The 15465-nt window shown below is 45.6% G+C and overlaps 1 protein-coding gene across 3 annotated transcripts in view; it reads right to left on the bottom strand.

Annotated features, from left to right (window-relative positions):
* The window catches only part of LOC136023488 (protein argonaute-3), a 38929-nt gene extending 24110 nt beyond the window's left edge, over positions 1–14819 (bottom strand). For all 3 annotated transcript variants that reach the window (XR_010616610.1, XR_010616611.1, XM_065697970.1), the window contains exons 1-5: positions 14695–14819; positions 5651–5822; positions 3223–3343; positions 2480–2688; positions 1292–1428 (exon numbers count right to left, since the gene is read on the bottom strand). Coding sequence is in view for 1 of the 3 variants with exons in the window: in XM_065697970.1 (XP_065554042.1) it covers positions 1292–1428; positions 2480–2688; positions 3223–3343; positions 5651–5822; positions 14695–14713 (658 nt within the window). In the remaining 2 variants the exon portion in view is untranslated. The remainder of the gene's footprint in view (positions 1–1291; positions 1429–2479; positions 2689–3222; positions 3344–5650; positions 5823–14694) is intronic.
* Between the last annotated feature and the right edge of the window lie 646 nt (positions 14820–15465).

Raw genomic sequence — 15465 nt, 5'->3', positions numbered from 1 at the left:
ACGGGTACTAGTTATTTCTCAGGTAAGATTTCTACATCCATTTTCAAACAATAGCTATACTATAGCTGCTGACTGAAAGGCAATTTTACGCTAACTATGAAGTCACATGGGTACCATCCACTACTGAAGTAAACCAGAACACATGGACTTGGAAATTTTCAGCCTGAAAGCTCAGTATCACCTGCAACATGTTATTATGCTCCAAGACAGATGCTAAGCGCAACCTGACAGAATGCTCAGCCTCATGCAAAAAAGACAGACTATTTACCTTGGGTTTATAAAGCATTTCAAACAGACAGCGAGAACAGAATGTGAACTGGAGAAAACTTTAGGCAGCACCTGCATCTCAAACGCTGACATTTTTCAATAGGGGTTTAGCAACTAAATAGACTCAGAGCTCGTAGAGAGCCAGGGAGCCCGACACACGCACCAGTTGATCTCAGATGCATTCATCTGGGGCTTAATAAAGTGGAGCAAAGCAGATCTGAGTTTGCATAAGAAAGCCCTTCTCAATTAGCCTGATTCACAAAAGTGTTTGTGATAAAGTTTACAGAGTTTTCTCGCCAGTATTGAACAACACCTACTGTGGGCAGCTGCGTGGAGACACATCTTAAGCAACTGGCCTGAACCACTGTGGATGCAGCAACACAGAAACTCAGTAAGGAAAACAAGCTATGCCAGGCTTTTCCTTCCTATGTAGGATTTTAGGGTTATTGTGGTTTTTTTAATATGGCAGGTAAATTTCTGCCATCACTGACACAATGACAAATCCAGAAAAAGAAGGGGATTTCTAGGTAGCCTTTGCCCTATTGGTCTGGTCTGAAGTGACTGAACGGGAAGCCAGTGTAGGCAATACTTACACTTCATTATTGCAGTCTCGCTCTACTATTATCATTACAACTTCTGCAGTAGGTTGACTTCACAGTTAATGTATTTTATAAGGCTATTACAAGAAAAAAGCTACTAAATCTCCCAACTCAGCAATGAGACAAGGGTTTTTCAAGTGAAAACCCCTTGTGTATAATGCAATTAAATTTTAAGGTTTTCTTATTCTGCTGTAAGTTCTAGCAAAATACCCCTGAGCTTCTTTAACTCTTTATTATCTACAGCATGAATGAAGAAATCAGTGCAGAAGGTCGTTCCCGGTTAGTAAATCCTCTGCACTGATGGCACCAGAAGTTATCACCACACAGAAACGTGGTACCACCAACTCAAGCAAAATGACTGAACGCTGAGATCTTAAGGGCATGGTCACTATTACCTTTATTCCTAACCCTGAATCCCAACTTACCATCAATATTGAGCATCATCTTCCACATGGCAGGCCGAACAGACTGATGGAATCCAAACCAGACCTCCCTACCCCCACCCAAGGGGTGATCATAGCCTTCTGGAGCTGAGAAAAAGGAGCGGCCCACAGGGGTATACCTGGCAAAAAAGACGAGCACATGGTAATGCTATGGCTTTCCAAATAAAAAGTTCTATCATAAAGATTAGAATATGCAGCATTGTTATGGGGGGGGGGGAGGATTTTTGTGCACCAGAAATCTGTGCCAAGAACCAAGTTTAAATGATAACACTTCAAATGCCTCTGTTCCCGTTGCAGTGGTTTTAAATTGAGACAAAACATTTACTGGTTTTAGCAACCACCTTCAGTTTTCACAACAAATCAAGAACTAAGTTAGCTTACCCTTTCTGATCTTCCACTTCAAGAAAGTATAATCTCCATCACAGCAGGTTTTGTACAACAGCATTGTATACACTGCACTGACCCTCAAACCTCATTCTACGTGTTTTAAAACGTACTCTGCGAAATGTAATAACTATGGTGGAAACAAAGAACCAGGTAAAGTCCTGCTTCTCTCTCAGACAACAACTGCTAAAGAACCTTTATGCCTCACTAACACCTCTGCTGTTCCGCCAGGATCCCGGGAGGTGAAGCCAGCAAGGAGCTTTGAGAGTAACTTTCACTGACCAAATAAAGCAAAATCACTTTGGCCTTCTCTAATGTTTCAGGGTTCTGAGATAAAGAAGCACAGACTTTGTTAGGACACGTATCTAGTCTCAGCTGTGTATTTAAAACATGAGAAGCATGCACCATTGATGGATGTTATGGATGAATTAAAGACCCGTGCTTTCAGACAGTCACTGCCATCAAGTCACCCTACTTGGCTCGAGTTGAGCAGAAAACATGAAAGCAGTGCTACAACCCCTCAGTATTTCAATTAAAGGCCTATTATAAGTGTCTCCTCTTTCTTGAGCTGTTGAAATACATCACCTGCTCTGGAGCCTACATGTCTACAGAAACACACGTTTGTACATAATCGGCTTTAATCCCCTCAGTCAGTCCAGCTAACCAGCTGTGCTGCATACGGGGAATGATCGTTTTTGTCTTTCCACCTGCGAAGAAACAGGGATGAAGGTCTCCCACTGGGGATACTTCAGGTATAGACAGACTGCAGGAAGACAGTGAACCTACTTCATGGAGGGTAGGTGTCGTAGCACCACATCGACAGCATGAACAGGGTTAGTGCTGATAGGTTTGTCTAGTTCCAGAGGCTCAGGCAAGGTTCTTCCTGTCAAAACTTCATGCAGCAAGTGCCAGCTCACCCGAGAAACAAACTTTATTGACACTTTGAAGGGACGATCTTTTCCGCCTTCCCCTGGCAATGTCACATCCAAATCCACCTGCGTGTGGGAGAGGGAGAAAGAAAACGCAGCTGCTTAATCCGAGCCTGATGGCCTTGAGATTTCACTCCTTCCAAAACTGGGCCAGAGACTCAAAACCTCAGATATTTAGGACAGAGCACCTTTGACAGAAGTATGTTACCAAATACACAAAACAAAGAGAAGTGGGTCCTCACCAAGCAGAAGAGGATCACATAACTTTTTGCCATCTTGAATCGGGAAACTCTTCATCCCAGAGAAACTGTGGTTTGGTTTTTTTAATAGGACTTCATAAGATAATGTATTAGTCTGTAAAACTGAGTATTTGATAGATTTTGCTGTAGAAAGAGGCTGCTAAATTCTCTCTGAATGCAGCTATTGCATGCATATTTACATACGTTGGTAGTTGCAGGAAATACATCAGAACTCCATTTCAACGCAGATGCTGTAAGTCAATTCCAGTTTTTCTGAACTCAGTAATACTGTAAAGGTGGGTTTGTCACTTTTTCTTTCCTACGAAGCTATTACAAGTATACTTTTGTTTCTAGTTCTTACCCCAGTAGTGGCCACAGGCAGTGGATTGGCTGTATAGAGGCTTCTTTTCCCATCATAAACTGGTCTACGGTCCCCAAATATTGTCACTTTAAAATGCTGCACCATTGAGTCCACCACCTCCCTGGAAAAGGTGATATTTACATTGAAGATGTTTCCAAAGAAGTATCAGACTGGAACTGGCTCATTTCAACAAACATTCCTTGAGTGAATTATAGAACACCCACTGGTGCTTCAAAAAGGGGCTTCACATACATCAACTAAAATCACAGATAAACACTAAAGAATAAAATCAGAATCAATGCAAATGCTCAAGTACTGGAAAATATTGTTACTGAAATCATTTCAGAAAGTCCTAGAACTGAGACCTTCATATAACCTTTATTATAGGAAACAAGGACACACTTACCTTGGAAGAAAACCACAAGATAGTGTTATGAAAAACCAGTACAAACTCGCAACTGAAAGCTCTGCCCCTTCACGGACGCAGTAAATTGTTATGTCTGCCTAGTAACGTCCATTTGCTCTTCCATTCAGTTATGAATTCTGCCCACACTGTATACAAAAATGAGGTACCCTAAAAATGGCTTAGCTTCAAATCCTTAACCTGAGTTTTTACTTCAAAATCAAGCAAAAGCCTGATCAAATCTGCACATAATTAGAGATTCTCTTAAATTACTTTGGTATAAGCTGATGGCAACAGAAAATAGTAGGTTTGCTGCCTGCATCCAACCAGTTTTCTCAGTTTAGCTTGACAAAAACCAGATGACTGCTTCTACCAGTTGATAACACGAAAAAGAAAGACAATGTCTTTACTGGTAGAACAGAAAGCTGATGAGCTTCTGGACAAAGTTACATGTGCATCTGAACTACACCTATGCTATAGCAACCAAATCTAACAATAAGAAACCTCAAAAAGCACTTAACTAACTCTGGTCTATAAAAACCACTTTGGGGAAACAACCAACTTTCACACAACCTAACAAAAGCCTAAAGGAACAGTTAGAATCTCAATCAGAAGAGACTCAGAAAAGGCACGCAAAGGTTTTATCAGCTGTAAACATGCTCTTCAGCAAATGACCATCATTTAGGTGAGCAGGAACACTCAGCATTTCACAAAGACTTACTTTACAAACCCAAACCAAATGCTTTTGCCTCTCTCCACATGAACTGAAAACTTCTGAAGACGCAGGCTTTCTCTAACGCACAACCAACTAAAGCAAGCTGTGACAAACAGCAATTCTGGGTTTGGAAGCGAGCTGGAAATCACCCTGCAAATGGCACCACAGAGGGACTTTTTTTCCTGCATACTTTAAATAAAATTGAGTTGCCATTTTAAAAACAACTTATTTCAAACGCTCTTTTTTTCAAGCATCTGTAATTTCTCCCACTGTTATGGAAACAGCTACACAGATTCACTGACTGCAACTGCTGGAGTTCTTACAGCTTTGTCTCCCACAGTCTATTTTAATCAAGCATGGCCATACAGACAAGAAAATGGGTTTAGATAACTACTGATTTTAAGTGAAATGATACTGATCTTCATTAAAAGATCACACTAGAAAAGAATCAAGCATACAAATCAGTGAGTTTAGAGCAGTTGATATTCTCCTTGTATCTCCATGGACACGGCTTCACAAGCATCCTTCGTTTAACAATACAGGACTAAATGAACCTTTGATAACTGTAAGATTATATTAAGTATTAATTCACACAGAACTATTCTATCCCAATTTTAGCAATTTATTACTCTCCTTTTAATGAATCATAGCTACTTGAATAGCCTTCATACCTGCAGCATGCAGGGGAGAAATAATCACTGGCCAGAATCAGGCCCATGTGAGATGACATTGTTACAATGTAAAAGAAAAAGTTACAGATGAAAGAGGGAAAAGCTGCTTTTCAGCTACCCTCAACTTTCACTGATGAAACAGATTTCACAATACAGGAAATACGAAATGCAGCAATCTTTTTGAAAGCAAGAAATATTGTATCTCCAACGCCAGGTTTTCAGTTAACTCCTCTTTCTGAGGTTTCTCTGGCTGCCAAAATTTGTAAGGTTTAGGACAAAATACACAAAGCCCATACATAAACAGCTGCACCAGCAATCCAGCACTCAATACATACAGTTTGTTGGATCACTAAATGATCAGGGATACAGAACATGACAATATTCTCTCCATTTAACCAGCAGTCTAGACATAAAGTGGCCTAGCATGGGATTTAACTGACCCTAATACATTGCAGACATGAAAATGAGATACAAAGTGCTATATGGAATGCTGTAACAGAGACAGGACACAGGTGGGCTTAAACCAAGTCTGACCATTTCAAATATACTGATTGCAGGAAATACCTATTCACAAAGGGAAAACCAGTTTGTTGCTTAAATATTTCAATATAACTTCCAATACAAATGCCATCTTCTTACCTGTTCACCCTCCGAGGACACTTATCTGGTTTGATATCCACCTCATAGAGGTAGACATCAATCTTTGGGATTTCAACTTGGAAGCAGTTGGCCAGCAGTTTAATGGGTTTGCCCATGGTGCCATAGCCAGGACGTCTGGGCACCATGAGGAGGGGCTGGGCCCCGACGGGTCCTGTGGAAGACAAAACCAGCACCGCTTAGGAGAGAAGCACAACAGAGAAGCTGTGTTGCAAAGGTACCACCTGCTGACACTTCAGCAGTTTAAAAATGCATAAGGCTCCTTGTGTTTGCAGGTACACACACTTGTACCCCATTGAGCTTACTAATGTACTCCCCTTTTTCAGTCTCAGGCAATTCCCTGAACCAACGCACTGGACAACCAGGAAGACACCAGAGCCAGCACGCTGGAAGAAGGGAAAATTACCTGCGTCAAACAGCACACATCAAACAGCATGATAACCTATTAAGTTCCAAGCACTTGCCTATTTTAACTCCTTGAGCCTCCACCCACATCTAGCTTGTTTTCTTACTGATGATTTCAGCTCAGATTCAGATTAGCATGAAGAAAATCACATTTCCCTAACACACAAAACCGACGTTGCTTTTCCTTGTAACACTTTACTATTGTGGAAAGCCTTTAAACACAAAACGTTTTACAGATCTCTTCTGAACACCCCAGTAATAACAACGTTGTGCGGAATAAAAGACTGATGCACGTTGTTCGTGATAAACTCTTCATTTCATTGCCGTCATTAGCTTAGTTTTGGAAGTCAGATTATTCCCGAACTTTGCTGGCTGAAAATGGACGAAGAGTGAAGCCATGGCCTCCCGGCTAACTGCACTGATAAAGGCGACTGTCCAGAAGAGGAAAGACGCAGATTAAGATACAGGACTGTAAAACTCTTGACTGCTTCTAAATTAGGGAAGAATTCCCATAACTGCCTAAAGAAACCATCAACATCTGCAACAAGGGACACGTATTTGAAAGGCAGCTAAACCCACCTGTCCAGTAATAGATGTTACATTCCCCTCCGGTTATCTGTTTAATTCACTTTGCATCATTTAGATGAGGATACTCAGCTCTGGGTTACTTCTGCCTCACAAGACCAAACACAGTAATAAACATAGTCCGCTTTCAGGAATTTCTTACTGGTATTTCCACTTCGAAATCTCTCTTTCCAGACAAGAAACAACAACAAAAGCAAACTGCTTTGTAGCCCAAGCTTTAAAAAAATTACTCATTGTACCAATGTCATGATTTAGAGAGCATTCAATTAAGTGACTTTAAAGTTCTCCCCTCTACTCCTACTCAGTGACGCAGACAGCGATTCCAGCCCCCTCATTTTCCCGGAAAAGTTAAAATGTCAAGTGCCGGTAAAAATGTCTGATTTGCCTTTTTATTAATCTCCATTCCTGGAAAAAAAAATCACTGCCTTATCTTGAAGGAAACCATGTACTGAGAACAGGTGAACATCAAAGCCAAGTGGAAATTTGTCTGGCTTTACTCAGAAAGCTACCCAAAACTTCTGAGTGGGCTTGGCTTCGAGCCACAAAGCAAAACCATGAACCAAGAAGCATCCTGTAAAACACCCTCACAGCCTATGCTTACACAGAACTTGTTCCAAGCATCTGTTCTTTTCAACTTTTTCTCCATTTTAATACTGTCACCCGAGTAAAAGCAGCTCTACAATTTACTCCAGATATATTTTCAGAATATAAGCATATGCAGAAAGTTACTACTAAACATTTGAGTGACACAAATGACTCAATAGCTTATTTTAATACTACGAAGACATACACACCATGGTTTCTATTTAGTTCGTATCTGTAGGAAATGCTAACAAACTTGCTGGAATAAAGGTAACATGAAAAGGCCGCTGTACTCTGGTCTGCCTTGTCTACCCCTCTCAGTGACTGAGAAGTGCAAAACCAGTTGCTAAAATACGTAAGCACAGAAGCAACAGTGTAAATTCAATCTTCATGAGGGTTAGGAGAAGAGCATGGGAAATACAGTGTGGCTGAAACCTTTCTCACCATCTCCTCTGGAAGTTGCATCAAGCAGAACTTATTAAGTGATAAGCTCTTTTACGGGGATGCTACCCCGTTGTTCACCCCTCTAACAGAATCCTAGTGATCAACTGCACGGTGGCAAAATCCTGGTCAGAGACGTGACCTGAGGCAGGGCGCTTCAAAATCCTGGGCCGCAAAAGAAACGCTCTGCCCAAAGCCAAGTATGTGAGCAGGCCTCCGACCTCTGCTCCTTGGAAAACAGCAGTGAGCTAAACTGGAAAACACCAGGAGTGAGACAAAGGCTTTCTTCAGCCTCCCTTGCTCAGCTGCACCGCACAGAGCTCCTCAGAAAATGGCTCACCCTGGAAGAAGTCAGAACCCAGACTGTGGCAAACAGGACCGAAATGACCAATACATGAGTAAGAAGTGCAGGTCCACACACTGTTCAGGAACAGTTTTTAAGAATTAATCTGATTTTGCTGTCATTTTGTGTGATGCATATGCTTCCTTGAATCAGTTATCTTAAAAAAAAACCAAGAGTATGTTAATTCAATTCTGCTCTCACTGCCCAAATCCACTAGCACCCACTCGGAATATCCTGCTTTCAAAGTACACTACATCGCCAGATTGTACATTGTGAAAGTCTGTGTCACTGGCTTCAAACCTGTGACTCAAACCCCAGTAAAACATAAGTAACAAGCGACGCTCTTCAAGGCCAGCTACTGCTCCTGTATCGCAGCAGTGACTCACTCCACCTCATGCCTAAGTCCTGTGTCAAGCTAATGGAAATAAACACACGACCCAAAAATACTAAAAGCAGTATTATTCTAACTATCTCGGACTATGATTGGCAGCCTCATTAGTTCATATTAGTTAACCATTGCAAAGCCAAAGTACCTAAAGCTCCAAAAAACCTTTGCAAAAGTGTTAAGGCAGAGCATGCAGCTTCTTGATGTCTTCAGAAGGGAAGCCCTTCACTGCTGAGTTGCCCACAAGTTTTAGAGAAGAAACTCCTTTGGCTTTAAGAAACTATTGTTACTCTGCCATTAGCTATGTACAGATGCCTAGTATGTTCTTAAAAACCCAAGATAAAACATAACCCAAGCCTGTTCAGCCTGCCAGAACAGCACTTAATTCCTAACACCAGTTAAGGAAAGTCCCCAGCGTTGACAAGTCAACTGATTTATAACACAGAACAACAAATACCCAGATAGGAACTACAATGAATGCTTCAGATTCTTGGAAGGCGCTTATACAGCAAAGAAGTACATTTCAAGAAGATACAAGATCCACCACTAAGTAACTTGAACCGTCTGAATTTTACTCATTACAGAACATACTGGAAAAACCTGCAACGGAAATATTGAACTAAGCATTCAAATCGGTAACAACGCAAGGCAAGAAAAAATAACCTCTTTGGGAACTAAAGGTACATCAGTATATAAATTACCATTCCTAGCATTTGCTGAAGTGGAATGGAATCACAGCGCAGTTTGGGTTGGAAGGGACCTTAAAGCTCCTCCAGCTCCAACCCCTGCCACGGGCAGGGACCCCTTCCACTGGAGCAGCTTGCTCCAAGCCCCTGTGTCCAACCTGGCCTTGAGCACTGCCAGGGATGGGGCAGCCACAGCTTCTCTGGGCACCCTGTGCCAGCGCCTCAGCACCCTCACAGGGAAGAGCTTTGTCTAATACCTAATCTAAACCTACTCTCATGGGCATCTACCTCTAGGTTCATTATGAACATCAATCACCAAGGCCAGAAGTCCTTTTTTTCCTCACACGTGAATCCTTGACAGCCAAGTAGAAGCAAAAGCCATTACAAGATATCAGCAAAACAGACAAATACTAAACCAGGAATGTTCCATCTCCTCAATTTACCAACAGCACACAACAATGCACTGCGTGACCATGCGCTATTCCCTGCCACGTTCTAGGTGGGTATCTTGAGTCCCTGTTGCATACTGCAGGTGATTTACACTGGTATTTCCCATGGGCATATATGGGATATCACTGCTCCAGCCCAACACACACGGGACCATGATCTGCGCTGGTCATTTATGCCCGCCGCACCAGGCTGAGCGACACGGCAGAGGTCTACATCCCATAGCCACGGAGCTTGCTGCTGAGAGAGGGAAGATATTTTGAAGAGCTTTGCTCTGATTGAATCTGCCATTCCAGCAAAACCCAAAGAGAGAAGAAAAAAAGAGCCGTCACTTTTCGAGGGCTTAATGAGGAAAGTAACATTTCAAAATGGTAAAAAACATTGGCTAAAATGAAGTGGATTGGTTATGAAATACATTCTGAAGGAAAAGCTCATCCCAATACTGCTTTTCCAAAGAGCTGAAGTTTGGAGTAACATTAAAAATACATGGACAGTGAAACTAATTTCAAGCGTGACTATGTGGCACCTCCGCCAACAGACCCATTTCCTCTGATAGAGCTTGAAATCAGTGGAGATGTGCAGTTGTCAGTGTTCAGACCCACAATTCCCATTCAAAACAGATAATATTCCAGACCAACATGGAAGTCCCTCTAACGGCTGAAATAAGCTTTGAATCAGATGCTGTTCCTCCACGGAATTATAGATGTTACAATAAAGATTAAACACAACAAAAATTGACTGCAATCTCTATGGCAATGCAGCCAGCAGTATAGAACACATCTGGCGTGCATCCAACGCACAGGCTTGAATCTACCTAGCAACCAAACGAAGCCTTCATCGGCATAAAGCCTGAACAGAAAGAGCAGAAGCACAGAAAACTGCAAATACTTTCAACAAACCGTTTTACAGCAAACTGAAGCTTTTGGCATGCAAGAGGGTTTTACAGTACGAAGCAAATCACTGATTTCTAACAAGATGCTAATAGAAAATACAGATTTCGTTACATGAGCCTTTCCTTCCAGAGACAGTGCCACACTTCCAGCCAAAAAAAGTCCTCTTTCCTCCTGTGGCTTCAGCGTTATAAACCCCAAAAATACGAACAGATGATTACTTACTAGTTTTGGTTTTGCCTATAAACCAGTTCTAAATGTCCAACTGAATGGGTGACTGAGCAGCCCCGAATGCAAGAGAGGACTTCGCAGGTGAAATATTATTTAAGCTCTGGCTCAGTAACACAAGGCAGATTTTGTCTACCAGCTCCTGTCCTCAGGCTGGAGCCTGCACATGGGAGAAAGCTCTCCATGGAGAGGATGAAGGGGGAAAAAAGAGATTCCCTTTCAGAGGGCCCCTGGCCTCTGCTTGGGCTCAGAGGCTCAGCCTGTGGAGCTCAAAGAAAACCCTTTTGCTACCAAAAACTAATTCTAGATTAAAAAAATAGATGGGGAAGATGATATTTAAACGTTGGTTTCAATAATCGCGCTCTTCCTCACACCAGGAATCATAAACTGCCTCGTTTCTGTAGCTGCAGCCTTGCTGGGTGGCATTACATTATTTATGAGTAACGCAATCCACGTTTCCTCAACATTCCTACTCGCAAGTTGGACTTTTTTGCTTTGAAGGTTTTAGATAATAAGTCATGTTAAAACCCATCAAAAGCCAGCATTCTGCTGCCACGCTCAGTAACAGCCAACTGCACAAGTAAATACCAGTGTGCTGGCTTGCTCTGGCCTAACGAAGCTCCAGAAAGCACAGGGAAGTGTTCAGGAAGCATTTACAAGACAATAAATGCTTCTGAACCATTGAAAAACCTCATCATAAATAACTTTAAGCTCAAAAAAGCCACTTATATGCCCCTTGTAAAGTTAATGGGAGAAGAGAAAATGCAACGCTTTTCCCTTGGACATATTTCCACACACCTAAATCAGGAAGTTAAGCTGACACAGTCTTTATTGTTGTGCGTAGGTATACCACGTTTTGCCACCAAATGAAACCTTTACAAACGTACTTGCATTTACATCAAAGAAAAAACCACTTTACAAGTAAATACGCTGATTTTCATGCACTCATTTTTATTTTCCTGGTTTCATATTTACTGGTTTGAAAACTACGCAATTCCTTCCCACACTCGCTACCTCTAAATTGCTGCTCTGGAGAGTGAAATGCGCTGTCCATAGCAACCCTGGTTTGGGTTCGAAGTGACCTCAAAGCCCATCCAGTTCCAATCCCCTGCCATGGGCAAGGACACCCTAACCTATTTAGGATTCAAGATTAAATGCAAGCAGTCCCCTTGTTTTCAGCTTACTGCCTGAAAAATATCTAAGAGCAGAACACCAAGATACAAGACACAGTCATATCACTGAGTTTAGAGAGCCTCCTGCAGCATAAACCACAACTTTATGATATCTAAACATAATACTAACATTCCCTTTACCTCCCGACAAGTTCTGCATGTGAACAAACTTGAAAGAAACAACAAATTCATGGCAAAAGTCACTGTTTTCAGAAGAATGCACTGCAGCACAGAGAAATGAGTTCCTGTGACTGAAGAACACGAAGAACCAAACTGACTTGTGTCCAACTAGAAACTCTTCTCTAATTAAGAGGTAAATGCTTTGCATGACGGTTTGGTTATACAGTCTAATGAGAGAGAAAAATGTCTTCAGTGATCAAGACATCTCTGATCACTTGGCAGCTCTCCCTGTCTGCTGCTGCTTCTCACTCCCAATTCAAGCCAGGTCTTTGGACTCTCAGCTGCATTTTCCTGTTGCCCAGTAAAACTGCAAACCACTGGCTGCAGGCTGACTCTCAGCTCCTCGCTGTAGGAATTGTCTGGAGTTAGCTACAGTAGGGAAACTGTGGCTCGATCACAGTGCTGTTAAAACACATACCAGATGTGTTGCAAGGCAGATAACCACATATTCCTGTCATTTCCTTCAGTTTCTACTGGAAACCGGCTCAAGAAATATCCCAACACCTTTACCCCTGAGGAAGTGAAGCAAGAAGGATGAAACACTTGCAAAGTTCGCCCTGTGAGTCAAACAGCTTCCACCACAACTCCAGAGGAAATCTTCCATTGTATCTCACACCACACAGAATAACTTCTGATGGCACCTATGAATCATTCCCCTTCCCTCCTCTACCCCACCCACAAAAATGTGGCTTTTAATGGTCCTCCCAAATCACTGCTCTTCACATGGAAAGAGAGAAGCAAAGTCTCAGTGGTTTATCTGCCCCAAGTTTGTATAGAAAAGTGAACAGAAGATTGAACGTGTCTCTAGTGCTTCATTAAAACACACCACACTGCAGTAAAATAACCCAAAGACAGCAGCTTGACACTTTTAACACAAAAAGCTGTAAACGTTGATGGAACAAGTTATGAAATGGAAAGGAGGACATACGGAGCACTCTTATTTGACTCTTTTATACCCCAGAGCATCCACAGGCCCACTGTTTTAATGCACCTGCCTCTTGGAGGCTTACTCAGCACTCTCCTGGTGGAAGTGCAACGCATGGCACTGAATCTGAGCTCTTACCAAGAGCTGCTTTTACTGCACTTCACCTTTTTGCAGCGAGCACCTTACAGCTGTTCCTCAGTTTCCGTGACTTCACCATCACCTGCTCCCCAAACAGCTGGCTTCACATCCTGCTCCTACTTTAACTATGTTCAAACCACACGGACTAGAGCAGGCACGCTGCCTGGATTTCACAGACCAAGCCTACCACACAAAGAGGAAGACACCCACAGCCCAGCTTCACCCGGCGCACGCTTCCATTCTCTACTCCAGGTGTACTCACAACCTTATCCTTGTTTCCCCACTCTGATTCTACCCCGTATTTTCCCTTCACAGCCACAAGAGGAAGCGCATCAATGCTGTTCTCCTTTCATGATAGAACTTGAACCCTTATTTGCTCCACCAAGGATGATTTGTGTCCCCTTGTGCCAACACTGTGGCTAGGTGGTTCCCCAAACCACGGAATGTTAACATCTTTGTTAACATCACTTTGTAACACAGCAGATGTGGAAGGACCATCCACGGTGCTGGACATGGCACTGAGCAGGCTGGGCCCCTCAGGAGCACTGCCTCACAACCCGCTTTCCTAAAACCTAGTGCACTGTAGCCTAATACAGGGGAACTCACACCAAAGGAAACGCCAAGGTTTACAGGCTACCCTTACAAATCTCTTGCTTAGGACTCAACCAGAACTGCACCAGTTTGAATCAGAAGTTTATTTAACAGGTGAAGTTCAAGGCTGAATTCCACCAGAGAGCTAAAATCCAGCAGCTTCCTAAAACAGTTCCAGCTCCAGCACAGCTTAGGTGGCAAGTTCCTGCAGCCAAATCCATCATTAACTTCAGTCTCAGTGTGTGTTACAAAGGTACCGACACAGGAGGAGGTGAAAACGCACGATCTGCATCGGCACCTTCAGTCTCACGCCGTGCCCAGCTCTTGGAGTGACAGACACGGAACTCGGGGAGCTTTCGCCACCCAGCTACATCGCCAACACTGCCCAAACCTGAACCCTCCTTCCCCTGCGCCGTCAGACACGGACTGAAATCCTCCCGACAGCCTGAACTTCCGACCCGCAAAGCACATTTTAAACGCGAGGTTTACGACCCCCGAGCGCACCGTCCCGCACGAAGGGACCAAGGGACCGCAGGGACGCCCCCAAGGCTGGACGCGGGGCAGCAGCACTCCCAACAGCCCGGTAACTCCCGCGCCCAGCGGTCCCGGACCTGCCCGGCGCGGGGAGCCCAGGGCGCTCCGGTCCCGGTTTTCGGGGCGGCATCTCCCAGGCCCCATCACTTACCGGATTATGCAAGCGGGCCTGCGGCCGCCGCCGGCAAACACGAGTTATGAAATAGGGAAAAATGACTTGTGCGGTCCCTTCGGCACAGGGGAACGGGCGGCACGCGCTGACCGGGACCCCCGCCACGGCAGCGGGACCTGCGCGGCCGCTCCGGCGGCTCCTCCCCGCCCGGGCCACCACACGCAGACCCCGCCGGGCCGGGACCCCCCGCGCGGCTGCTGGCGGCCGGGCCGGAGCCGGGGCCGGGGCCGGGATGGGGGGGGGGGGGCGGTGAAAGCCGCGCGGTGAAGCCCGGTCCAAGCGACGGTGCCGGCTCCCCCCGCCCGCGGCCGCCCGCGCTCACCTGCGCTGCCGATTTCCATTCATGGAGCTGGGCGCAGCCGCCGGGGGCTGCGGGCTCCGCTGCTCGGCCGGGCCCGGCTCGGGGCTGCGCTGGGGGCGGCGCGGCCCCTCCGCGCCCGCAGCTCCCGCTCCCCTCAGGCGGCGGCGGCGCGCGGCGCCCCCCCGGCCGGAAGTTGCGTGTCCGCCCCCGCAGCCGCGGCCCCGCGCTCCGATCCGCTCTGCGCCCTCCGCACCGCCGCGCGCGCGCGCGCCGGAAGTCCCGCCCCCGCACGCCGGGCCGCGCGCGCCCTTTTTTCCGGGGGCGGGGCTTCCGGGAGAGAGAGAGAGGGAGGGGGGGGAAGAGGAGGAGGAGGCGGGGCCGGAAGTGGGCGGGAGCGAGGAGCTCGAGCCGGTGCCGTTGCCCGGCAACGGGGGCGCTGGGGCGGGAAGGGCGGCGGGAGCGGAGCCGGCCCTGCGGCTGCGCGGGCTCCGCAGGGGGGAGCTGAGGGGAGCCCCGGGGCCTGAGAGAGGGGCTGGGACAAGGGGCGGAGGGACAGGGCGAGGGGAACGGCTTGAACCTGCCCGAGGGGAGCTGAGCTGAGCTCTTAGGCAGAAGCTCTTCCCTGTGAGGGTGCTGAGGCGCTGGCACAGGGTGCCCAGAGAAGCTGTGGCTGCCCCATCCCTGGCAGTGCTCAAGGCCAGGTTGGACACAGGGGCTTGGAGCAAGCTGCTCCAGTGGAAGGGGTCCCTGCCCGGGGCAGGGGTTGGAGCTGGAGGAGCCTTAAGGTCCCTT

The sequence above is a fragment of the Lathamus discolor genome, chromosome 18 (genome assembly GCF_037157495.1).
Source record: "Lathamus discolor isolate bLatDis1 chromosome 18, bLatDis1.hap1, whole genome shotgun sequence".
Lineage (NCBI taxonomy): Eukaryota > Metazoa > Chordata > Aves > Psittaciformes > Psittacidae > Lathamus > Lathamus discolor.
Note: the sequence above shows the minus strand (reverse complement) of the source record. Positions and strands in the feature narration are given on the sequence as shown.